Here is a 27311-nt window from a genome sequence, read left to right on the forward strand (position 1 = left end):
CAATTGTTTCCTCTTTAAAGGGAACAATTTCAGCTGTTTTTCATCAAAAGTCTTACTATTTTCTCCACCCTTAAGAAAATCTGTCAGCAATTGGCAATTTCAACAGAACGTAAGTACAGCTCTCAACCCTCCAAATAGTAAGTCCTACTGATTGCCATTGAACACTTTAAGATTACCTTACTAATATCTCCATTTTGTTTGCGTAGTCTCCCATCTACATAAAAGACAACATAAAAAGAAACAGCACAGGCAATTGCCCGCTCGGCTTCCCGGTATGTTCTCTATAGACCAGTTATGCTGCCCTGGAAAAAATAAGTGGGTGTTTGCTGTTAGAAGGAAAAAAATATGTAAGCAATTAGATACTTTTCAAGTACCTGTAGATGTGGGGGCTGCTACACTAATTTAGTTCAGCATTCCCATGGCAGAGTGTCAATACTGAAGGCACAGAGTTATTGTGGCCAAAACCAGGCTGGTTTCCCACATTTGGTGCATTGTTCATTTATTGGCTACAGCTTCCCCTAAGCTTCAATATAGCTGAATCCATGGAAAAGCACGTCATCAAAAATCGCTGTATATGGATGAGTTTTCTAGTCAAGATTAATTAGGTTTCCTTCCAAGCACAGAGCAGAGACAGCAAAGCAACGTAGTGTTTTTGCGCCGCTCCACAGTCGCGTAACGTCTGGAGGAACCTCCGTGAATCAGTCCTTCCACTTCCCCTGCTTTACCATTCCTACAGAAGCCGTGCTGAAATTTAATCCAATGCCCAACGTTTCAAAGAGATGGACAGTGGCTAGTGAAACACAAGGTAATTTTTTTGCGGTGAAGACGGATCTACAATCGTTCCTCAGCCCTCTTTACACAGCGCTGACCAAGCTGCTCGCTCTCCTCTCTCTCTGTGCACCTTGTTTCCGTCGGGGGACGACAGGCCTTGCCGGGGGCGCGGCGAGGAGTGGGCAGCCCCCCTGAGGGCCGTGAGAAATCCCCCTGTGCCTCGGTTAAAAACCTTTGGGGACAGGGATGGGTGAGGGCGGCGAAGGCCAGGCCGCGGGGCAGGTCTTGGGGCCCACCCAGGGCGAAGCTGTGAGGGGACAAGGCGGAACCGGCCGCCCCTCACAGGAGACCCGCGCTCAGGCGGGCCGCGCGCCGCCCGCCGCCAGCGCCCCCCTCAGGCCCCGCGGCGGCGGCAGGCCCCGCCCCCTCCCAATGGCCCCGCCCACCGCCCCCGCCCCGCTTCACGCTTCGCACAGGCGACGCCCTTCTCGCCCCGCCCCTCTGGGGACAGCACCGCCCCTACGCCCCGCCCACCCTCGGCAGGCCCCGCCCCGCCGCGCCCCGCTCCCCAGAGAAAGCCCGCAGTCGCCTCGGGGCTGCCCCGCCCCGTTGCGGCGGAGGCTCCGCCCCTCCGCGGGAAGCCCCGCCCCGCCCGGGGGAGCGCGCCGGGGAGAGTGGGTTTCCCTTCCGGAGTAACCGCCGCCCCCCCGCCCGCCGGGTTCGCTTCCGGCTCCGTCCGGGGGGGGGGGGGGCCCGTTCCTGGCGCCGCTGCCGAGGGGAGCGCGGGGTCCATGGAGCCGCGGCTGTGAGGCGCCCCCGGCCCGGGCCCATTGCGGGAGCCGGGCGGAGGCCGGAGCCGGGAGCCGCCGGAGCCGGAGGAGATGGACAAACTGACCATCATCTCAGGATGCCTCTTCCTGGCCGCCGACATCTTCGCCATCGCCAGCCTGGCGAACCCGGACTGGATCAACACCGGCGAGTCCGCGGGTGAGGGGGGGCCGGCGGCGGGGACCCGCCGTCGGGGAGGGGGAGGGGCGGCAGGTGGCCGGGGGTCCCGGGGGCGAGCGGGTTGCGCGCCCGGGGCGGCGGAGGGGGCCGGGCTCCCCCTGAGGGTCCGCTCCTCAGGCGGGGGACGCGGGGCCTGGCGGCGGGACCAGGGGGAGGACAGCCCGGAGGCCTGGCCCGGCCGCCGGGCGGGAGGGGCGGCTGGGCCGGGCCCCCCTGGGGGCTGCGGGGAGCTGCCGGTGCCGGCCCCCCGGTGCGGAGAGGGGCGAAGCGGCCGGTCGGGGCTGGCGGGACCCTCCTCCTCCCGCGACGCGTCCCGGCCGCTGCCCCCGGGGGCGGGGGGGATGCGCTCTGCGGAGCCCTGTCCCGAGGGGTCCTGCGGCAGCCCCCATCCCCCCTCCGCTCTGGGTAAAGCCCAGGGCCCGGGCGACATCCCCGCCGGCTCTCCAGAGTCAGTCACCTTGGAGTGGGAAGGTAGATCCGTCTCTCTGCACAGTTTGTGGCAGGTTTTGAATCTTTCGTACTATTCTGACGTTTCCTTTGTTGCAGGCAACATCTTGCTTTCCTTCATCTCTTTTTTCCAGAATATTTCCTGCGTGCTGATCTTTATCAGCCTTTAAGCCTAGGTCCCATGTGGTTTTTATTTTAGAAGTGACATTGTTTGCTTTGAAAGAACAAGGATTTGTGCATCTGTCTTTTTACTAATGATGTAATTGTTTGCGTGAACGATTTATTTCAGCCTGTTGATAAGGACCCGCGTGTTCGGATGAGTGGAGCAGGGAGAGATAACAGGAGGAGGGCGGCTCTTTGATCTCGTGTCCCAGAGAAACCCAAATCTCCATGTCAGGAAAGGAAGCCATCCTTACTGCAAACACATGAAACTAGTTTAACCACCTTTTCCTAAGCTTATAATTTCCAAGCAAACCACAGGTATAGAATAGAGAAGAGGGGTGTATCAGGAGTATTGTGGCCAGCAGGACTAGGGTAGCGATCATTCCCCTGGCACTGATGAGGCCCCACCTCAAATACTGTGTCAAGTTTTGGGCCCCTCACTACAAGAAAGACATGGAGGTGCTGGAGCATGTCCAGAGACAGGGAATGAAGCTGGTGAGGGGTCTGGAGCACAAGTGTTACGCGGAGCAGCTGAGGGAACTGGGGTTGTTCAGCCTGGAGAAAAGGAGGCTGAGGGGAGACCTTCTCGCTCTCTACAACTACCTGAGAGGAGGGGATGGTCTCTTCTCTCAAGTAACAAGCGATAGGACAAGAGAAAATGGCCTCAAGTTGCGCCAGGGGAGGTTTAGACTGGATGGTAGGAAAAATTGCTTCACCGAAAGGGTTGTCAAGCATTGGAACAGGCTGCCCAGGCAAGTGGTTGAGTCGCCATCCCTGGAGGTATTTAAAAGATAGGTAGATGTGGTGCTGAGGGACATGGTTTAGTGGTGGTTTTGGCAGTGTTGGTTGAGGGTTGAACTGAATGATCTTAAAGATCCCTTCCAACCTAGGTGATGCTATGATTCTATGAAAGGCTTCTGTCATAAATTCTTGCAGAGGGTTTAAAAATTTCTTTTCATCCACCTTGGATCTTCCGTGCCTAATATTCGATACATGTAAGAGGACTGAACCGATTCAAATGTGGTCATATTTCCTTTATTCTGATGAAGCAGAGTATTAAAAATGTTGACTATTAGGGGTTGATGACTGGGCATTCCCTGTGACCATGCTGTCCTTATGGTTTGTTTGAATTGCTTCCAGTTACCTAGTCTAGAACCTGGCCTTTCCTACTTGGTCCAGAGGAGAGGAAAGAGTCACTTCCCTTCGCAAAGTGCAGCATTCAGGAATTCCCTAGGTGACTTCACCATTCCTCCTATAGCTAATTGTGATGATCTTCCTGCCTATGGCTACATCAAATAGTTGGTTCTTTCCTCTTACAATTCCACCTAGCAGCAGTGCTACAGTAGTGAGCCATTCTTCAAGGGCATACAGTCAAATAAAATAATCTTAATTTTAAATATTTAAGTATGTCTTTCTTAAGTCCTGCCTCACCTTAACGGATCCTGTGCAATGGGGGAGATGTTGGATTCTCTCTGCCTGTATAAAAATGAGATAACAAAAACTATTCTGAAGAAATTGCTGATGGAAGGAAAAGACTTTTGTGAACTAAGCACAGTCCATCGTGTTCTTCGTTAAAGAAAAATGTTTAGTATCTCTTTATATAAAATTGTTTCCTGGAATATTGTACCTAGGAATCATTAATTCTTACTTAGTTTATGATTACTTAAGAATCATCTGCCTTTTCTGTCCTGTACTCCTTTTAGAGTTGCAAATAACAGTTTTACTTTTAAATAGGCTGGCAAACGAGAAATCTGTATGGGTTTTTCTGAAGGACTTCACTAGTGAAATAATATTTTGACAGAGCTAAGCCTTTTCGTGCTATATTTTGAAGGCAAAGAAATTGTTGACTTGATAAAATCGTAAAGGAGAGCTAGCTGTCATCCTTCTGTAATGACTCTTGTGTAGATTTTTATTGATATGGGATTCGATGCGCTCTATTATAAGACTTTTGGTTAAGAGCAATATAAATGTATATTTCTAGTACTTACACCTCCTAAAACGAGCCTTTTGCCCAAACTGCAAAGAAAGGAAGTGGGAGGATGCCCATTGAATCAAGGACTTCCTGTAGCAAACACTGTAGTATTGAATTATGAGATAAATGCTTTTATGAGTGGCATTCATTACCCGGAGGCTGCTGTGGAGAAGCACGGCACAGGAGGACACAGCCCCGATGGTAAACCCTGTCCCAGCTGCTAGCGACATTCAGGCACTCTCAGCAGACTACTGTACTTGGGCCACATTCAAGCCATCCAACTCCCATATGTGCCACTAAGAAGCAGGTTTTTTTGCAGCATCCTGCTCTCAGCTGGTGAAAGAAACTATTCGGTGGAAGAAAATATTTCTTTGCTTTATCTCTGTGCTCTTAGGTGCGTCTCCTGTGGGAATTAGTCTAGATTCTGCTTCTACAAGTCAGCCTAGTACCAAGGAGAAAGGGGAGTAATGCTGTTTCTCTGCTTGGCTGCTGTCCTTGGGGTTCTGAAAGGCAGCGTGGAACAGCCTGGTCTTCTCAATACTGCAGCTGTTTGAGAATTGCGTAGAGCAGAGGTCTTGGCAGACCTGTGAAGGCAGCACTGCATTGGCTCATTCAGAGCTGTTTACAGCCATTAAGGTTGGGAACCTGGGCTTACGTTTCAGAAAAAAAAAAATCTGTTCGGATTTTATCGCTAAACAATACGTACATCTTAGTCCAGAGGTAATGATGATTTTCTGCTAAATTGGATAGCAAAATAAAGCAGTGGCTTTAATGCTTTTCTGAAAAATCTAGATTGCTTTTAGTATTTTTTTTTAAAGGAGCTTATGTTCTGGGGAAATCGATTTAGGGGAAGGGCTGATTAGTCTCCTAAATCTTCCTCTTAAAGACAAATTTTACAGTCATTTGAAGAATGTTATCTATAGGAATTCCTCTCCAGCATTGTAATTATGAGATCACTGAAGGTTTCAGACGCTCATCTGTCTTTAGGCCAGAGGAACTACACCTTTGTGGACGTAGGTCCAAGTCTCCATTGAGCACTCTTTCTTTATGGAGTTTTGTAACAGTTGCTCATTAACTTGGTTTCTAGTATTCCATACATCTTTAAGCTTGTAAAGGAAAGATGAAAATTAAATGGACTTTTCCTTCAGAGAGCTCTCAGTGAGGTTTAGTTATTCCTAGTGTGCAAGTACAGAACACTGATAACTCCAATCTAGAAACCAGTGGCTTCTCAGTGTTCTTGCACAGACATCCTTTTCTTATCAAACCAATACTCTGTGAGAAATAAGGAAGAGTTGGCTTTAATTTAAGCCAATGCCTAAGCTCCTGTTGATTTCAGTAGTAATGAATTTTGCTTCTGTATCTCTACACGTCTTCTGCGATGAACTTTAAAAGCCGATAGTTTTGTCTCCATGTATTCCTTTTTTGTGTGGGAGACTCTTTAACGATTTTGATATTTTGTCTTCAGTAGAGGAGGAGTGGGGGATATAAGTTGCTCTGTCTTCAGCTCTCAATCCTTTTGTAGGGAAAAGGGTATGAATAGTATGCACGGTTGAAATTAGATGTGCTAAAAGCAGTAGACGTTGGGGGGGTTGACGGTCTGAAATGTTTTTAGGATAGGTCAAATAATTCGTGGGGAGAATTTAATCAAATAAAATCCCCCTGCAGAAAGCTAGGCTATCAGTTTGTTTATGTGACTCAGTCATCCCTTCCTATGTAGCTTGATTGTTCATTTGGTTCCAATTTACAGAACGACGTGTACTTTTTTTATAGCAGTCATTAAGTTAATATGGATGTCAGAATTTAAGGCTGCTGAATTCTGATGGGTAACTTCTAAAGCAAGTATTTAGCACATCCTCTTATGTTGGTACATATATCACGATGGGGCATACAGCATAATGTTATGGCCAGGCCACTCAGCGTATGCACAGCGGTGCTGACTTGGGTGATATTAGCCTTCAGCAGAGCTTCCAGTTTCATCTTGCATCTGTGACACAAGCATCAAGGTCACTTCTGTTAGGAATTATACTTTTCATTTAAACTGCCTTCTGTACCATGCTGTGCTGAAACACAGTACATTGTGAATCTACAACACACCACTTATTTTAAATTGTGGGTTTTGTTTACAAATGCTGCCTTCCCATGTATCTTCCAAAGTATTGTGTGTAGTTCTTGGTTTTGCATACTCGGTTTCTTTTTTTATTTGTGAAGTGTGATTCCCGGTTCAGTGGTGTCTATGGTCTTATAGAGGAGTAAGCTGTACCCAGCAGGCCATTCCTCCTGAGGCAGTTAACTCCTTGCTGCTGGGAAATGAGGTGTCTAGTACTAAGTGGCAAATCACTGCTGTTCAGTGTTATTCCTCTGCATGTGATAGCTCTTCCAGAGGAATTTTGCTCCACAGTTCCAACAGGAGCTGTAGCTTTGTGGGGATCAGCTTAATGAACTATCACAGGTGATAGGACCCAGCAGTGATTCCCAGCTCCTGCTGAGCTTGAGACCATATTGCCACTGAACTATTTCTCTCTACTTGGAGCACTGACTGTACATGGACTAAATGCAAGACCGCGTGAAGGTATTTGAATGAACCAGTGTTTCTAAATAGAATAGATAGAGTAAATAAAGCATCAACAACTTAAAAGAGGGTGTAAACATGAGTTCCAGCTAGCACTGTTGTTCTAAATGCAGTTGTCTGCTCAAAAAGTAGTGATATGCGAATATCAGTATGGCATGTTAATGTTTTCTTCTGCCCTTTAGGGCCTGTGCTGAGAAACTGTTCATCTACAGTGCTCCTCTGTGAGGAATCATGGTATAGAGCAAATCATTGTCTTGTCCACTGAAGGAGATACTGTTTTGTTTCTTTGTTGTAGGGATGGTTGGCTTTTCAAAAACTGTCTGTAAAAGGGTTCTGGTGATCATTTGTTAAGCACCTTGCAATATACTCAAAACACAGCATGCTTCTCCCAGTTCCTCTCAGTAGAGAATGATGGGACACGATAGGAAGCAATTCTACAAAATCACTTTCTCCTGGTGGTTTTTTTTTTGTACTGTATCATGTAGTGACTGTGATAGGAGAAGTTATTTGCCCTTTCATGAACCTGTTTGGATTGCATGCTGAGAATACAAAAAATAAAATAAAATGGGGTGATGATACAGAAAATGAAGAATTATGTACCATCATGTCCTAGAAAGAAGTGACTGCTGAAAAGCAATCTTCAAAGCCATCTGAACTTACTCGCATTTTAGAGATGTTACCAGTGCCTTAAAAACAACAACGCAAAACAATGCAAAAAACCAAATAAGAACTAGTAAGGACTGGCAAAGAATCTAAACCCCAAATAACTCGAATACTCTAACAAGAGCAGTCTGTTAATAGGTGTGCCTGGACTGGGAGCGTCAGCGCCATCTTTAAAGTTAACATTTCCATTCCACTTCGTGACTGTAGATGTCTTTCAAGTGGATGTAAAAATCTGACAAAGCAGAGTACTTGAATTGTACTTGGGTTCTGTAATTGACCAGGCCTTAAGGCACAAGAAAAATTAATAGTGAGGCATTGTTGTAATGAATTAATTTTGTGCTTGCTCAACCACTCAACATTTAAACATATGGAACTATTTTATATGTAGGAAGAATCTCATGAAAGAGAGCTGTGTCAGCCTGGTTATGTGAGCCTGCCAGAGAGAGATGAGGGAGCTGATTGTTTTTGTCCGTAGAGGAACTGATGTTTTACATCTGCGTTTTAACAAATAAAAAAATAATGCTGCTTCTGTTAGGTGAACATTTTGTTTTCTCTTTAGTATGTGAAGGTACAGAATTATTAGTTTGCCTCCCACCAAATCCTGTTGAATTCCTCATTCTCTAATTAGTCTTAAATAATTAGGTAAGAAATACCTGATTTATAAAGTACACATCTAGGAGCTAATAACTTGTGTTTTCTTTTCAAATATAGCACCTGGCATGACTAACCTTGGATGCTGGAAAGTTATTGTGGTAATGCCTCAGCTGCTGCTTCTGTAAAATAGAGGTGATGTCTTTATCACAGAAACCCCTTTAAGCAGCAAATCTTAATTTGATTTTTTTAAAAAACTTTTGTTCCCTATCATGGTTTTACTTTATTAAATGGAGGAAAAAATTCTAAGGATAACAGGTATTTCATTTGTTTTTTTCTGGTAGTAGGTGGTTTTCCTAAGGTACTTGAGTTTTAGCATTTGGAATGAGTTTTTTTTTCTTTAAAGTATTTGCTTCACAGCGGTATGAATAGCTACTATAGAACTAAATTATATTCGGTAAGTGCAGATACATATGTTGTCTATCCTGTGCTTTAGTCAAGAAGTATGTAGTCGTAGATGTGTTTTATAGACAGCACAAATTGTGGGAAAGGTGCCTTGTTGAGTCTTGAGCTTTGTGGCTTGAGGAGCTATCTGCATTTCACTGAGAGTGATGATTTTTTAAATCAATTAGAGCTGATTTCAGGTGTGTGTATTAAATTTGTTGACACAACGTGACACTGAGATGAACACAAGAGTGACTTAAATACATGAATCTTCAAAGTAAGGATTCAATAGTATGTACCGCAAAACAAGAATTTAAAACTAACTGAAATCCAAAAAAATGGGATTCTGTTAATGGCTGAGGCTTATTAAAAACATTTGTGTCGTTTAGTTTCCAGCCAGCACTTACATGTGAGCAGCATTATGTAAACTCCATTTGCACTTTTGCCAAAGCAAGGAAGATCAGTAGGTCAAACTTTTAAGCTTGGCCTACTTTTTTTTTTTTTTTTTATAGGTACCTCACAATAGCTCAACTTTTTCTTGCTAGTCTTGAAACAAAGTAGAGAGAACTAGCTTTTCTTGCCTACTGCAGTTCAGTATGTGGGATTTTCATCTCATGCAGGAGTTCTCCACCTAGTTTAGGTATCTTTTTCCAGCAATGGTTGGTACCTGTATATTTCAGAAGACGGTAACTAGAGTGACTCGTGGGTGAGGAGGAATGTTGACCTCTGAAGATGCTGCTATCTATTTTAAAATCAAATATGAAATGACTTTTATAGTATGGGGGTACAAACACAATATGGAAGCAGTTTTATCCTTCTACAAATTAATGTGGGAAAATTATAAATTATTATAAATTTATAGTCTATAAAATTTAAAATCCATTTATTATTACATAATTACTAAGTTTTTATTGTCATCCCCAGTGCCTACAAATTTAATAATGGACAGAGTCTTTTTGAGGGCTATATGCAGGAAAAAAGTCCTGTGGTAATTTTGCAGCAATCCCCGTATGTGTGCTCCAGCTGCTCTTCTCAATCTCGCTTTTCTTCCCCAAGCATCTGACTGATGGAGATACACACAGATCTGAAAAACTGGAGATATAGCCAAGAGGAGGATCTGTGCAGGGTAGGTGCCAATTTCAAGGAGTGAGGAAACAAGCTGGAACATTTGACTGGCAAAGCACTTACGCGGGCCTAATTCCATAGGAAACTAAGTGGAATTAACAGTTGTAGGTTACATCCTATCTCAGGGTGAAACTCTGTTTTTTTTCCTATTATATCATATTTGATTTCCTATTTGATGTATTACCTTGTATATGTTGTTTTTACATCTTGTAAATTTAGTTGATTACAAGAGTTCGGTCTGTCTTGGGCCCCTTAGGAAGCGTAGTCTGATTGCTGTGGTTTGTCTGCGGGATGAGCTAATCAAGTACGAAACACTATCTGCTAAGAGTTAGAGGTTCAAAATTCCACGGAGGACGTAGAGTCCAGTTCCTCTCTTTGAGGAAAACATACTCAGTCTGTTATGTTTGGGTCCTTGAGATGAACTAAAATGCTCCCTTGTGAAGGCATCAAAAGCCTCCCAGGGATTTACTGCAGCCGGCGTTTCCTATCCACACAATGTAGTGCGATAAGCAACAGTTGGCTGCTCCCCAAGAGCCTCGTGGTAGCTGCAGTTCTGTGCCATAAATTACAAAGCACTTTGGGGATTATTAAGGATGACAGTCTCTCAAGGTGTAATGATTAATAACCCACTTAGATGTTTAAATATTTGTCCAGTTGAAGACAGTTCACATTAGGCCTTGAACTTGACCATGCGCGATTCTTCATGCAGTTGTTTGGACACTGCATTAGTAGGGCTGAGCTGTCTCTGAGCTTGGTACAGCCAAGACTTTATTAATCAAATGACAGTGTTCATGGGCGATAAAGTCACATAGTTTTCTTTTGTAGTGCTCTTCATTGAGCCACCTTCCCAGTTTATGGTGTTGCAGTTTTTACTCCTGGGTTTCCTGTTCTCTTGCTCTCCAATCATTGTCCAGGTTCTTCTTGCCTTGTTTCTGCTTCTCTTGCGGTGACTGCTTCCAGCTATTGGCAGCAACGAAGTCTAGTTGTATTTTAAGGCATAGGTATGAGATGAGAATTAGAGAAAATGGGACAAACTGACTGTTCTGAGATTCGCTGAACAACTTTGCTGTGAATACTTCCAAAGAACTGCTTTGAATCTAGATTCTTTCTACACTTCTCAAATTGATGGCGTATGTACTGATGTTATTGGGATGTCTTAGTGAAACTGCTTGCTTTCTGCAATAAAATCTTCGTATACATCTGAAATGAGATGGATCCTGACTTCCACGATAGGCAGTGCAAATGTACAAGTACGGAGGAACAGTTTTATCTGTAACTTCATCAGTGTAAGCTTAATGCATCAAACATACACAACCTTTAATTGTAACGTCTTTGTATCAAAGCGAAGAAAACTGATAAGAGGTTGTCATGGACTTCAAGTTTCCTGAAGCTTGACTTTTGTATAGAAGGCGACTTGTTTAACTTGAAAATTTGCTTTAATGTTCAGTTTATAAATTGCAGTATTGAGAGAGATCTTTTCTTAAGCATAGATAGCAACCAACGGTATTCCCACAGTCAGTGGAAGTGTCAGCTCCAGAACGGCCACAGTGAAAGATTTTGGTCTCCTTTCTTGTAGTGGAGAAGATGCACTGCAGCTTCTGTGCCTATTGACGCGAGGAGTGTTGTAGGTGTTGCATGCTGTGGGGGAAGAGAAGTCACAAGGGTGAAGAAAGAACTTTTTTTTTTTTTTTCCTTAGGTTGGATTCCGTTCTGAAACTAATCATGCACCTAAATTCATGTGTTAATGATGTAGTTCTCCATTGTAGAAACTCGTGTGGGAAGAAGCATGTTTTACTTTGTTTTTTAAATTGATGCTTAATTCGATTTAAAAACTATGCAACAAGATTGTACAGGAAACCTGAAAAGATTGAATGGCCAAGAACTTCTAATGTGGTCTCATAAATTCTTTCAGTGGAATATTACTGGGTCACTCAGCAATTACAAGGAGCACCCTGAAGCTTGATACGTGAAAAATGGTGAAATAAAGAGTAAAGACCAGAAGTAGTAGTTGCTGATTGACAAACAGAAGTCTGTTGACTTATCCCCAAAGTAGTCTGAAGTAAGTGCTCTCTGTGAGTATACGTTCAGTAAGATGAAGTTGGTGACGAAGACACGGTGTTTCTTGCCTGTTTATATTGAATCTAAAATTAAAGAGAATTCTGTTTCAGAACGTCAGTATAACAACTGTATAAGCATATGTTAACAAAGTGCTCTTTGGAGCACTATGTAACATCTGATTGCTTTTTAAGAATAGTCCCACTTGTTCAGAAAGGACTGAGCCCTGCTGTTAAGATAAAGTCATATTTTATTTCAGTAAAGTGCAAATTTAACTGTTCGGGAGTGGTCTGTCTTGTCTTATTCTAGCCAAAAGAAAGCCTCCAGACTCTTACAGTCTATTTTTGTAGATGCTGATTTTTGATAAGGGAGAAAGTGTTATCACCACACAGGCAGCACCTGTTAATTGCTTAAATTATGCAGGCTTCTAAAACAAGGACTTGATCTAGCAAAAGGGATAAGATAATATAATGTCAGGATAAATCCTGAATATGCTCCTTGCCTCCCTTTTAATGTTTTTGTTGTGATGGGAACAACAAGTAAATGCCTAAATTTGATAATTGTTATTGCAGAATAAGGTTGCGGGGTTTTTTCCCCCAATTTGCCTGAAAATTTAAAGCTACCCTTTGTACTGTGGGGGGCGCTTAAAATGTTAATCAGCCAGAAAACTCTGTGCTGGCTGTCCTTGAGGACAGATTGTATACAGTCAAGCTATATGTCAGTCTTTCAGCACATGAAGTGTTACTTAGAGAATAAATTCTTTGTTGGCGCTGTACCTAATCCCTATTTAAAGTGCAGTTTAACCTGTATTGCCAGTTGTTACAAGCATGTAATACACAGATTTGGCAACAGTTATAAAGTGCCTTTAGGAATAAAAACTAAGGTTAGGTTTTATTCTACTTGAAATATTACTCTAGTTGCAATGGAATACACTTTGGGACATTTAGGTGCCATTCTTCGATTGACGAAGGTGCCTTATAGAATAAAGCAAGTCTAGTAGACATAGATAACATCTTTTATATCTCCTGTTAGTAGAGTGGGGGAAACCTGGGTGTCCAAGGAAGGGCTTGCAAGACCAGAAATGTGATTAATCTTTCCACTTATTCTAGTTGTTCTAATAAAAGGTGCAACTACCTGCAAACTTCCCTTCCCATTGCTATAAATACAATCCTGCCATCAGTTATGTGATTGAAAGAAACTGCCACCAAATTGTTAGTACATTTTATTTGCTCTTTGAATATTTTGTTCTTTATTTAGCAAGGTCTTTCTGGTAATCTGGGCCTAAAATTTGCTCTCAGCAGTGGACCAGGAGGAAGTTAGCTCAGCTGTAAGAAAGCATTCAAGCACATAAGGTGTATTTAGGCTGAGCATTTGCTGAGCAGACGCCTAAAATTTGCAAATAAGTTTCTAACCAGATGCCAAAAGGCATTTCAATGCTTCTCTTTTCACCTTACACCGCTGGGTGATTCATAAGGCCATGGAAGAGCCAGAGCAGTGGGTGTCCTTGGAGCACGTCTGATGCAAGCTGAGATCAGCGCAAAGCACAACAGTTACGGCTGGCAGAGGAAGATGATCCTTATTCCTTCTGAATTTCATTTGATAAAATGCACAAGCAATCTTGAGGGCAGGGCTGGAACCTGCATTTTCTCCCTACTCTTGAATGCCCTTGTCAGCAGGCTGGAGAAATTGCATTACATTGTAGACAGGAAGGTTGGCAGATATTTCATCTTCATGAATAAAAAGGGAGAGGAGTAAAGGCTGCTTTACTTGGTGTGATTTGGGGGTTTTGGTAGATCTCTGCTGATCTACTTGGACATCTGTGAAGTTTGAAACTCAACTGACTTGGTGAAATGGTGCTTTTAGATATGCAGGAGTTAAAAATGGAGAGCTCTGAAGTCCAGTTGTTGCCAGTCTGTGAACAGACCACTTTATAAGACACCTACGTGGAAGGTGCTCCACTAAACGGTGAAGATCCAGAATTTCTGTGGTTTTGCTGGTTGTGTTTGTACCACTTGGCAAACTCTGGTGCTGCCATTACTCACCCAGCTTGGCCACCTCACATCACTGGCTCCTTTAGATGATGGCCAGCCTCAAAGAGCCTGCATGTCAACCATACGATTGTGAAGTGATTAGCAGACCATTCCTGAGAAGGTTGGGGTAGGGTTGTGTGGTGTATTGGATGGAGAGGCATCATTTTACAGCTCTCTCTGAAGCCAAATATAACTCTTGAAAAGAGCACAAGCTCATCAGATGTTAAATGGCAGAACAGCTGTAGGTGTCATAGCTTCTGGCTTTCAACTGAACATATGGTATAAAACTGGTGTAGCTGACTAGAAAAATCACTTTTAAATATTGACACTGCCTTTGATCTTTCTTTTTTTAGACAGCGAATTTTGTCAACTTTGAGTAGCTCTAATTTGGTTGGGGGAAAAGTGGAAAAACCATGGATTTTTTGTTTGGTTTTTTTAAGCTAAATAAAACATAAAGTTTTATTGTTTTGTTTTTAAAGTTCTCTCTTTTTTTCCAGGCCCTTGCCACTTCAGAAATTGTAAAGATTCTAGTCACTGACAACACTATCCTATTGTGAAAATGCTTAAAGTGTCAGAAAATAAACAACCAGAAGGATGCAACTTATTAGAGATCCTGTTTACTAACATTTAATTAGTGCTGTCTTCTGAAGTAGGAAAGAATACCTTCAGCGTGGGCAGATCTCTTGGCTCTGATACATGAGAACACACAGAGCCTTTGTTATGTCCTCAGGAGAGTTGTTCCTGCGTTGTTGCCTGAGGATAGCTCTTTCAGTGTGTGGTGGTCCATCTCTTCTTAAAAAAAAAAAAAAAAAAAAAAAAAAAAAAAAAAAGGCAAGGCAGAACTCAAATATTAAAAAAATCCCACCCCAATACGCAAGCAGTGTGGTCATAATTCAGAAAGAAACATGCTTTTTATTGGTCCAAATATCTGCAATTAAAACATCAGTTACAACTCGTATATCATAGTGATTGTTGTCTGTAGTAATAAACTTTTCTAATATGTGTAAGTCATAAGGATCTTTCCCAATAGATGGCCCCTGACATTTTTTTCTTTGGTGGTGGGAGGAGGGAGGGAGAAGAGTGTGGTTTTTGTGGAGGGGGGATTTGGTTTGAATTAGGCACGATACAAACACTGAATGGAAAACTTTTGAGACAACTCAGGCACCAGATGGTCTTCAGCAGCAAGGCAGGCTTTTCTGTTAATATACCACAACTCTTTTAACATTGAGTTTAGACTTTAAAAATGAGAATTCTTCCATTTAAAAGCCAATAAGCTTTGGAGTTTTAAAGAGTGCCAAAAATGGAACCTAATAAATTAAATTCTCTGGCCATTAGATGGTTAAATAGAATTCAATTGGTAGATTCCTCATAGCTAGCAGAAGCTGGGTTTGAATCTAGGGACGTTAACTCACCTATTGTTGCCAATATGAGTATTTTTAAGAAAGTCACTTAGTTCCTGAAACAAGGAAGCACCTTTTACAATTCTAGGGCAAGAAGAATGGTGCATTTCAAAGTTGGTTTTAAAGGGAGAGAACATTTTGATTCCAGAGAAGGGGACAAATGGAGTAGAAGAGAAATAGCAGCTTATCTAATAACGTGCTCTCTCTTGCAATAGTGGTTTGAGTTGCTCTTAAAAGATGCACTTTAGATATAGCAAGGACTTTGCAGGTAAATCTAGGTCTCTATTAAAACTGGTCTTTTAACATTGTATAAATTTTTAGGTGTTTGTTTCATACCAATAAATATCCAGCGGGCATATGAATTGATCTTGCATCTGGTCTGCTTCGAAGTGAGAAACTCCAAAGCTTTTCTTCCAGGGTTAGAATACCTGTTAGATGATTTGAGAGACAAAGACAAGGATCTGGCATACAAAGGACAGGAAAGGTAATTCGTAATCCCTTTGTTTTGGACCCCTCTATGTTCTCTGCCTCTGCAGTTAATCCTCTGTTATTCTTTTAAGCCTTTCTCTAGATCATCCTTTAACATTCATAAATCTTATTTTAGTAAGTCTGAACTTGGTTGCCTCTTAATCTACTAACTGAACAACATACTGGAACATCCGCAGTAAAAGAATCAATCTGTCATGCCACATCCTCAATACTGTACTTGCATGGTAACCTCGACGTTGTTTTAGCAGCGTTAAGTGCTAAAGAGCATCTATTCAAACTACCCCCGATCCCTCACAAAAGAAGTAATTATTTACATAAGAACAGTAACAGATATGGTGGTCTCATACTTGATAAGAAACCAGCAGTTGATTGTATCTTATATTTTGATCCTTTTTAGTTATTTCGGTATAATCCTGTTATTGTAGTGTCCTACAACAATGACCTAAGCAAAAGTGGAGGAAAGGGTGTTCGACTTGCTTATAATTACTTAGCTGCGGTTAATGATGTGTATGTGCTATTTTACAAAATGCTCTGATATGACATTATTTGAGGTTGTAAACATTTTTAAATGGCTTTAATGGGTTAATGGCTGAAAATTTAGTTGAGGATTAACTATGTTTCCTTTTACAAGGCGGTAACTCTGAGCAGTTGTAGATACAAAAAGAATTCTAGGAGCTGTGCCTGTGGGCATCCTTCAGTGGGACCTTACCTACAGGCACCCTGCAATTCTTTTAACTATTACAACATGGACTGTGCCTTCTTGAATCAAGAGGTCTTCCCCAGCATTCTTAATCCTTTTTTCCTCCCCAGTTTTGAAGTGCTTTGCAAACCAGCAGGGTATTGCTGTCTTTTTCCTCTTCCCACCAGAGGTGGTGCATATCCTGCAAAAGCATAGCTTTCTCCCTAACCTTCTCCGTTGCTTACTGTAAGCGCGACTAATCTCCCCATAAGAGAGGGTACAGGGCCTGATTTCTGATGGAGTTTTACACTGGAATAAGTAGAACTAACTATATGCAGCCTGGAGTGACCTCCCAGGCTATGGTAGGGAAGGATCAGGAATGTTAGTTCCCTGGATTTCGGGAAAGGCAGAAGGGAGAGTATTCTGTTTACAAGGAACTAATTCCTAGAATATAGAATTAATAGAAATTTTCCCCAAAGCAATATACATATAAATAAACCTAAGTAAGGCATTCTCTCTTCCCACTTTGTATAGTAACATCACTTAAAGTGCCCATTGGAGGAAAATAAATTCCATATGTAAGACTGGGAAACATCCCACTTAAACTGCCAAATTTCTTGGATGACTTAGAAGAATTTTCTTCTTGGAAATATTGTGTCCTTGTTTGCTGTTATGGGCGGTTGCATTGGAACTATTCTTACTGTGCTCTGTTGTTTGTTCCTCTCAGGAATTCCCCGGCTATGCTTCGCTCACTTTGAACGCGGTCTTCTGTCAGAGAGGCTTGGTTGCAGGCAAGGAGCAGCAGACATGTTAAAGGCAAGATGGCCAAAGTCAACTCGGTGGTTACCCTTAACGTTGGTACAGGGAATTAGTCTGCCATGACCAAATCACTGCATTCTCTTTAGACCTTTAAAGCTTCCACTTGTACTGGGTAGCAAGCTACAGCTGCAGCCTGTTCCTCCTCTTAGATGGACCTAGACCTTTTTCCATTCAAGTTTCTTAATTGGATAGAACTTAGAAACTTTCAAAGAAAAACTTCATTTCCTCTTGTCCTTGTCTGTGGCCCAATAAGAGTTACAGGGAATGGCTTCACTGAGCTGCCCTTATTTTATATTTGTCATTCTCTGGCATGCGACTGTTACCTAACCAGCAGCAATGAATGTTTTAGCGTGCCCAAATAACATAGTTCCATGTACTGTGCTCATTACTAAAACATAAAACTTATCAGTGGCCTTGCCACATTGGCGGTGCTCAAAGATTTACATCACGATCACCTCATTAGGAACCCTGTAAACTGTGCTCTTCACTTAGCAAGGATGGTTTAACAAGTCCATAGTATCTTGTTTGAGCAGAAATTGTCTGGCAGTCACAACTGAGGTTTCTATCAGAACCACACCATCTCGTCAGCACAGCGAGGGAGGGCGGGCAGGCTGTCTGGCAGCGGTTGGATGTTTTAACCTCTTCACTAGGCATATTGGCCTGTAATATTTATTAAATGTTAGTAGTAAGTAATTTGCTAAGGATGTGGTCGGTATATGGAACGTAAAAGCGAGGAAGCTGTTGTCAAGGAATGTAAAGGGTTGCAGACGCATTTAAACCCAAGGAATAGCATTTTCTCTGAAATGATGGGAAAGAGTAAGGACATTTTCAAGTGGGGGCAGTAGGGGAGGGCAGAGGAGGGGCAGGTACCCCAGGCTGTATGAGCAAGAGCAGTTCTGAGGATTTGTGGTTTGTATGTTCATGTGAGAGCATAGCTGCTGGGCTCTGTGACCTTCTAACGTTTGAGCCCCACCTTGTTCACTGCGTCGTGCTTTCACCGTATTAATTGCTTCTTATGTTATGGTAAGCTCTTCACGGCAGTGGCACCTCTCCTGTGTCCATCTGGCACGCTTGATCCCGCGTGTTCTGGCTGTCAAATAATAGATGAACAGCAAACATCTGAATAGCTGTTATTATGCTACTGCTTTCCAGCCGTGGTATCGCTGCCACTTTTAGTAATTCAGAAGTGATGGAGAGGTGGGGGAGTGAAAGGGCTGCAGCAATCTTTGTTTCTCTCTGTAGCGGGTGATTCCTCCTTGGTGGCTCTATAGTTACCACGGAAACGGGAGAGGGATGGCACTGCACTGGCGGGGCTGCAGTGGGACTTGTGGGTCGGCTCGGTGGCAGCCACACATCGGAGCATTTCTTTGGTTTGGTGCCTTTTCCCGTCTTTCCCTCAATGGTTTTGTGAAACTTAATTGTTAAACAGGTGATGCTCCCAAATGTTGGTATATTTGTTAAAGAGTCTTTTTATTACTTATTCTGGTAAAAATATGCAGTGTCAGAAAATGAGCATTACTGGTAGTCTGGAGGAGTTGGGTGAGGGAGTGTAGGGATATGATCATGAAGTCTTTCACTCATATAAACTGGAGTCCTGGTTATAGTCCAGCTGTCACTACTGGAAGGTCATTTAATGTGTTTGAAATGCACCGGCACTTTAGGGAATAGATTTACTGGAAAAGACTAAGGACCACTTCACTGACATTTGTTCAGTGCAGCATCCTCTGGTTTGATCGAGGCTGAATCTCATTTTAACTAATCAGAAATACATATCCTAATGACCTCTCGCACTAGCTGTACTGGCCTGCAGAGTGCCAGCCTGGGAAACTATGGAGGGAGAGGTGTATGAGAGAAAGGATGCAGCCCCCAGTGTCTCCATGTTGTCCTCACAGCTCCTGGTGGCCGTGCAGTGCGGGCATTGCAATGGGGAGGATGCGCAGGTGTCGTTACTCCTCTGCATGTATTTTAGGGCTGTATCCATCTTTAAGCTGCCTAATGTACTAGCATTAGCTGTGCTGTTTGGTTTATACCTGTGTTAGGCACGTAGATTTTCAGCAATTATACTGGAATTCTTCTGAGGGAATGACTAAAAACCTCTTACCCAGAGACCAGAGCGGAACTCAGTGACTGGCTTGAGATGGACTGTTGGGCTATTCTCCAACTACAGGCAGAAGGGATCTGTTCGATTCAGTATCTCTGTCCCTCTTTTCAATGATAGACTAGATAAGGTTAAACAAGATTTTTTGTAACAAGTTAGTTTTTTGGCAGCTGCCTGGCAACTGTCTGCTTGATTGCTTTAGAGCGGGACCAAGACAATAAATTACCATGTAAACCCACTCTTCTTTTGAATTCTGTGGCAAATAAATACTTTTTCCGCACCAGAGACTTCTTTTGAAGTCTGCATTCAACAGGAGATTTGTCACTATGGGACCAAGCTGTGAGGTTTAATTTCCTTCTGCCTAGTTTATGTACACAATTGAGGTATCCCTGTATAGTGAACTTAAACTTTAACTAAATTTATGAGCACATAATGAGATTGTTTCTCCCAGTTACGTTTGTGAAACCTTTAGAACTAGATCACAGACCTTCTCTTGCCTTCCATTTGTCTCCCTAGAGTCTGCAGACTCAAGGTTCAAAACCTTCAATATGGAGTATATCTACTTTTGTAATCCATGAAGAGTTAAGAGAAAATACTAAGCATGTGCTAGCAAAAGCTTAACCATAAAGTTCAGTGTTTTTCCTCCAGAATGGCAGATCCTGAAATTTATTTGCTTATGCTTTAAAACTCTGATTTAAAAAAAAAAAAAAAAAAAGGAGAAAAAAAAAAAGAGTAGAGCAACTTGGGCATGAGAAGTGATGTTCAGGAAACCTTGCTCTAAGGAGTTTCTTGCAGCTATCCTTGTGTCTTCAAAAGGGATACTGCCCTGGTATTCACAATTCAGAGATTTAACTGATTGTTTTTTTCATTTTCAGTTGTGGATTTGTTGGTTTTGGTGTTCTTTTTTTTTTAAGAAAATCTGTCTTTGGAGAAGTAGATGTTGACAGCAAAAAAACTGCACTGAAAAAATAGTAGTTCAAGATGGAGTTCTCTTCTGTTTCCTCTAGTTACCGCACTGTTGGGCTTAGCTTTGGTCCTCTCTAAATCTGACATGTTAAATGTGCGCTTGTTAATTGAAAAATGGCTTCAGTATAAACTACAAATTGCATTTGAAAGATGAGTTAGTTGTCTCTTTCTAATACATGCTCCTGTATAGCAGCTGTTCCTCGGTACCAGTTAACACACAAAATGGACTGGAGGCCAGCACAGCGGTTCTTATCACTGTTGCTTTTGCCACAGTTAAAAATGCACTAAATTATTGCCACTGGATTCAGGAGAGGTTTCTGAATTCAGAATGTGTGTGTGATGTAATTTTTATGAAGTCATTCTTTAGATTAGAATTGCAGTTTAGAAAAAGCTGACTTCTACTGTAAGTATAGTAAAATTGTTGGCAAATCCCAGTCTCGCAGAGTGATTGGGATTAATTTCCTGTTGTATGGTACTGCAGTGAATAGCCTCTCTATCCCCAAACTACAGGAAACTACTTAGTGTTTTGTATGAGGTTCTGCAGCGGGTGTTTCAGGGAGCTTGACGTTGAAGGACACGTGCACATCTCCCCTCAGCCCCAGCGGCTGATGTAAAATGAAAACGTCGCAGGCTGTGAAAAAGCGAGTGAGAAGCAGCTCATGTGAAGCTGCGCACTGCGCAGGTGTGTGAGCTGTGCGAGATCGCGTCTGCAGTGCTGCCTCCGTTGTGTGGGATCCCGGTGCGCAGTAATGGTGTGATTGCTGTGTATCTGGAGTAGAAAATGCCAGTTTTGTTGGTTTTGTAACTGACGCTTTCTTAAAGGATTTTACTTCAACTTGTAGCTGAAAATTCATCTCTGAATCTTTCAGTTGATGAATATGTAATTAAAAGGATGAATTTGAATAAGGCTAAAGATTTATAGTCTAAACAAAGGTTACAGTAATACTTCAACAGAAGTGGTTCAGTAATGGTTTTGCTCTTGGTTCTTCATCCTGTAGGAGCGTATCACAAGTGCTGCATCTAATAAAACACGATATTCTGCCTCGCACCCCAGTGACTCTAAGCTCAGACGCTGATCCTGTGGTACTCCTTGCTGAGGTGTAAGCAAACAGGATCTGAACTCTTGTAGAAGCTGGCTGCAGGGTGCTCGGATGTGCACGCTAGGACTGGGTACCCTTTGACTATTGGCTTACTTCTTTGTTTCCTGCCTTTTTTTCTGCCTTTTTTTTTTTTTTGTCAAAGAGAAGCTAAAAAGTATGACAGTTGTTTCTCCCTCCAGAAGACGTGCTAAACCTAATCTTCCAAGTGTTAATGTCTTAATTGTTTCTGAGTTGCCCTCTTCTTATTTTAAACAGGTCAACACTATGACAATATTTACTTACAATAATTTGTGGAGGAAGATGTTGACTCTAATATTATCAGCTGTTGCTTTTTGCTCCTAATTTAGGTAAAGGACAATTGTGATTATTTAGGAAAACAGTTCAGAAGAAGAGACAAAATTGAGAAATACAGGACTTAATGTTTAGGAGACACTGGAAGAATTGGATTTTAATCTTGCATGTTAATTTTGAATTAAAATTTTCCAAATAAAGAGCACTTTGCTATTAAAGCTTACTAAAAGCTTCTTTATGAGTCTTAAAAACACTGAACTGGATTTTAAATCAGATTTTTTTTTTTATTTAACACAAAATACCTCATTTTGTGTAAAACTTTATGGTTTCTGTACCGGTCTTGTCCTTTTTCTAGGATCTTTTTGATAGATATCCCAGTTTGTGTGTGTAGTAACTCTTGTTAGCTGTCAAAAGGATTGACCAGTCTCTTACGTAGAGGAACTCTTAAATATTGTCAAGAAGTGGTTTTTTTTTTTTGTAATGTTCTTAAAATCTCGGTATGAATTAAATGCAGTTTCTGCTGTAAGACTTTGAGGTTTAAAGCTGTATTTACAGATGAGGGGAAAAGGCATTAGACAATTAAAGGCATTTTAGGGGTCTGCAGCTCATTTTGTTAGATTATAAAAATATTTCATCTTGCATGGATGAGGGAGTGATCCTCTGTACAACTCGGCTACCACTTCAGCTGATATTGGCAGGCTTTACAGGAGCGCTTTATCCCTTTGATTAGACCTTGATTGCCACTCAAGAGCCAGATACAGCTTGCAGCCATCTCACTTCAACTTGTGCAAATGCATGATGAAAGAACACGAAGATAGATGTTTAAAGCATGGCCCCCCTGCATCCTCTGTGTTTGAAAGACTTACTAAGGTTCATCAAAGAAAGAATCCCTTATTTTTGGACAATTCTGAGCTTTGGTTTGCAATTGAGCGCCCCTCAGAGAGGATTTTGAAAGTTTACTTGCCTCTCTGCTATGTATTTTCAGGTGCTCTCACAGTTGGCCTTGTGCGACAGTGTCAAACCATCCATGGACGTGACAGGACCTGTATTCCTCCACGGCTGCCTCCTGAGTGGGTCACTACGTTATTTTTCATCATTATGGGAATCATTTCACTAACTGTCACATGTGGTTTGCTGGTGGCTTCCCACTGGCGAAGAGAAGCTACTAAATATGCCCGCTGGATAGCTTTCACTGGAAGTAAGTGACCTCAACTACACAGTTGACCTGTATGCAGGATAAACTGGTGCAGTCTAAAATAACACTAGAGTGTTGTCAAGGAGCAGTGAGTGTTTAGGGCTCTTACGATACAAAACGTTCCTTCTCTTTAAATACCACATCTGGGGAAAAAATAAAATTCTTCAAAAATCAAGGGGTTGGTATCTTAAGTGACTATAATTGAGAGGGAATAATAGTCTGTGGCCCAAGGTGAGAGAAAGGAAGGCCTGACCCCCCTACCTTCCTTGGGTGGTGCCATTAATTGACCTAAGAATACGAGCAAGGATAGAAGAAGTCAGTCCTGAACTGTGTGTCCGTTGGTCTTTCATACTTCCCCGCTCCTATATATCCAGGACGTATTCCTAGCAGAATGGAATGACTGAAAATTCCATCCCTGAGGAAGAGGAGGCAGTTGATACGTCTGAGGCTTACTATAGTCGGAAATCCATCCCTACTTCAGGTGTCTCACGAATACCTCATTCAGGATTGACGCTGGTTCAGTCCTGCTTCACGCTCACAGTGGGTGTTTTATTCAGAATATCTGCATCCTAATTGGCGATGCAGGAGGATTGCCCACTGCAGAGCATCTGCTGTGCTTCTCAGCACTGAGACTTTTGCTTCCATAAGTGACCCGCAGCAGTGCTTTAGCTGGAGGGAGGAATACCAGTGTTTTTCTGCCTCCCTCGATTCTGCTCCATATGAGCACCAGCGTAACTCCTCGCAGCTGAGCCTTCTCTAGCAGCTCTGTGTGTCCACACAGGGAAACATATCCTATGGCTACTTCAGTGCAAAAGAAAAACAGTTATAATGAGTAAGGGGAATAACTTTCAAACTTCCTTTTCTTGGTGTGTGTTACAGGCTTAGCCCAACTGTGAAATGGTGCCTTAATGGTGGGGATGACAGCATGAAAAAACTCAAAACCTGAGGGCTTTTAAATTGACTTGAATTATGACATACCACTAAAGGTAGTGTGAACACTAACTAGAAAATGCGAGTTTGTGGTTTACACAGGCATAAATGAGGTTTAATGTAACTTTGTGACATGTAATGGTATCTAATATGAATGAGATTTAACCTTGTTTTGGGGAAGGGAATAATATAAAAAAGCGCTCAGCTTCAGCAAAGGTACTTCACTGAGGCACTTGTACAATCAAAGCCATCCTTCTGACAACTTTGCTACACGGCATATTAAATTAATAGTGCAGCTCTTGCAGACAATGGAGCTATTGAAATGCTGTATCTGTTGTGATTGACTTTTATTTATTTTCCGGTGAATGATTAAAATAGCAGACATGAGTGTTACTGAATATTCCATCCCAACTTTTCCAGTGCCCTTGTTTATCTATACATATTTCATGTAGATCTAATGTATGCAGGGAGGGCTTAAACTCAAAATGCCATACAAAATTAAGATGCTTACAGTAAGCTGAAGTCAAAGCTCTAGGGTAAAGAGGGGTTTTGGAGTTGATACCACAATTTATTTACCGAGGTTTTTTTTCTTAATTCAGAGCTTATATTTGGGACTTTACATATTTTCATGTTGGTTTGGTTTTTTTTTTTAATATCTTCAATCATCACGTCCCTGCATCTTTAGTTTTTTACAACTGTGATGGTTAGTTCAGCCAAAAAATCTGATATCCTAAGGCCATTTTTTTCTGTAGATGTCTTTAGGCTTGCAACAGGTCCATTATTAGAAGTCTAAATATAGAAGGACATTCTTTTATTGCAGTACTTGCCTTTTGTTATGAGATGTTTAATAATGAAACATACTAATTTGTTCTTTTGCAAGTTAGACTTATTCATAATTCTATTAAGATACGATTGCTATGTTGCTGAAATTCTAAAATTCAATGTCTTTGGTATTCATCTCCAATACATATGACTCCATGACCTTTGCATTCCTGCTAACAATGACGGTGGGAAATTTTATTGCTAAACTCACTTGTAAGAAAAATCACTTTTGAAAAAAAGAAGTGAATGAGAGGAAGAGTTCTGTATTTTTCAAAAAATTGGTGAGAGTGAGTTCTGTGGTTCATTGGATGGCAACACAAATTGCCATCCTATTGCCATCCCATTGCCTAGGATGGCAACCTATTTGTAGATTAGTATTAGGAAACACGTAACCATGTGGAATCAATTTGGAACACCATGAACTGGTCCTTCCTGTGAAGTGCCAGTGCTGTGAGATGAAAACGTGTGTAACTCGTGAGAAGGTAGTAGGGAAAACTTCATAGTTGTATTACATCTCTTCTGCAAGTAACTTCAAGACTAGGCTTAACAGCTTAGTACAGGCTGCTAGCAGGTATTCTTCTCACAGATCTTTCTGAACACAACAGAGGACACGGTATCCTCGGCAGGCAGGGAATTCTGCTGGGACTGCCAAGAGCAGCTCTGGGACTGGCAGCTCCGTTCTCTTCAAATGCAAGGGGGTCCAGAGTAAATCATCTAAGGGCAAAGGAGTCCTCTTCCTCAGCCCTTTCCTCGCCACCCTCACAGCAGCAAGGAGAGCCTGGTAAGAGGTCACTCTTGCCCAGTTCACACTAGAGTTTATATATATATATATATAAATAGATAGCTTATATTTTTCATGGAATTTTTGCTTGTAATTTTGTTATCTTGGATGACTCCAGATTTTTTCAACCATGTACGTGTAAATATGAGCTATTGCTGAGAATGGTCTTGTCTATCTTGTGTAGCTAAGGGACACAAGAAGGACGAAAGTTTGATCTCTCAATTCTCTTTCTTATATACACTTCTAAAGTGATATGCCCGAGAGAGTATTTACTAGCACAGCATTTGCGTCCTTCCCCAGCCATTGGGGGTTTGCTGCACAGAAACTTGTCTTTCTGGCTTCTCCGCAAAACAGCTTTGTGGAAAGGAGAGATACATCCCTCTTCCAGGTCATACTGCGTAAGTGACACAAGTCTTCTAAAGGCAAATGTGAAAGTTCTCCTTCACTTTCTGTAGAAAAGAGTCAAGAATTACGGTATTCCTCCTGATGTGATAGGTATTGTCGCTTTGGGCATAGATACTATCAAAGCTGTCACTGATGTTTGAGTCCTGTTAACTGTAGTACCATACAATGTGATGGAGAGTGGATTCCGTCTTGATGTTCGTTTGTGCACTGCCCAGGTGTTTGTGTGCTTCGTTAATGAATGAGGTATTGCAAACTCATACCTGTGCCTCGTGTGTTGATGGCAGCCAAAGATCTGATCAGCTATTCCTTTGCATGGTAATATTTACTGGTTGCTCATGTCACCTAACTGCCCATTACCATCCCAGCTTCTATACCACTTCATCACTAATTATGCCCTGTGACTTAGTGGCATGAGTTGGTAGCAAAATAGTAACCTGGCTTTGGATCTTTTCGATGTGTCTCTGAAGCTGATCCTTTTTTTGCTAGCCCTACTTCGAATTTATGTAAACCCTTTGTCTTTTCAGGGTGTTCGTTATGCCATCTTCTGGGTTAGAAGATAGGATGTGGTGAACCTATGGTAAATCTCAAACGTTGTAATTTCCATGGTCATTAGGACAAATGCTGCTAGGTTCCATAATTAGAAATGATGTCCAGAGCTTATTCTCTGCAGAGGCCACCTAGGTGGTCTTATGTATATTGTAACAATCTTGGCTGTTGCAGGAATTCACAGAGCTCCCACAAGATCTGTTTACATCTTACACAGATTCAGGCCTCTTACCATCTGCTACAACTAGAAAGGGAATTCAGTCTGTGTCTGCTGCCACTGAAGTGGGTCCTTCTCTGAGATGTATCAAGGGAGGAGACGCTGGACAGAAAAATCATATTTCTACCTTGTTTCCAACAGTCACCAGAGAGGCTGTTACTCTTTTTGCCTCAGGATTTAAATGTTCATGAGGATAATGGACTTGCTTTTTGGAATGCAAGTAAAAATGGGGCAGGATAATCGCATTCTTAACTAACAGTAGCTATCTTGGTGTTCCCCGGTGAATAAATAAAGTGCTTCTTGCGTTACTAAAGATTTGTACCAGGTGCTACTTTCTGCGTTACGCATCTCTGAAGAGCCGAGCAGGTACTACAATGAGCCCTCTAAAGACTAGACCATAGCTTTTTCCTTCTTTTAATGCTCTGTATCCTGGATTTTTTTGAAGCTGTCATTGGATGCTCAAAACAATTTCAAGCTAAAGAGTTAGAGGAACTAGATCTTTTTTTTTTGACAGCCACCATTCAGAAGCAGACTAGAAATGATTGTGTTTTGTTACCTGAATATTCTTGTTCACAGATATTGTAGTCATTAAGTGTCTTTTCTGCAGATTCTTCTACCCAAGGAAGAATTTGAAATCAAAAGCAAGTACTTTTGAGGGAGAAGTTCTTTATGGGTTGCTGGAAATGTTGCCGAAAATTCATTGAGTTGATACTACCAGATATGGAGAGTTACATTT

General features: G+C 42.0%; 1 protein-coding gene across 2 annotated transcripts in view; it reads left to right on the forward strand.

The window, feature by feature from the left end:
- The first annotated feature begins 1418 nt into the window (after window positions 1-1418).
- The window catches only part of MOSMO (modulator of smoothened), a 33162-nt gene continuing 7269 nt past the window's right edge, over window positions 1419-27311 (forward strand). For both annotated transcript variants that reach the window (XR_010072377.1, XM_063345345.1), the window contains exons 1-2: window positions 1419-1758; window positions 22665-22877. Coding sequence is in view for 1 of the 2 variants with exons in the window: in XM_063345345.1 (XP_063201415.1) it covers window positions 1653-1758; window positions 22665-22877 (319 nt within the window). In the remaining variant the exon portion in view is untranslated. The remainder of the gene's footprint in view (window positions 1759-22664; window positions 22878-27311) is intronic.

Source organism: Chroicocephalus ridibundus, chromosome 8 (genome assembly GCF_963924245.1).
Source record: "Chroicocephalus ridibundus chromosome 8, bChrRid1.1, whole genome shotgun sequence".
NCBI lineage: Eukaryota > Metazoa > Chordata > Aves > Charadriiformes > Laridae > Chroicocephalus > Chroicocephalus ridibundus.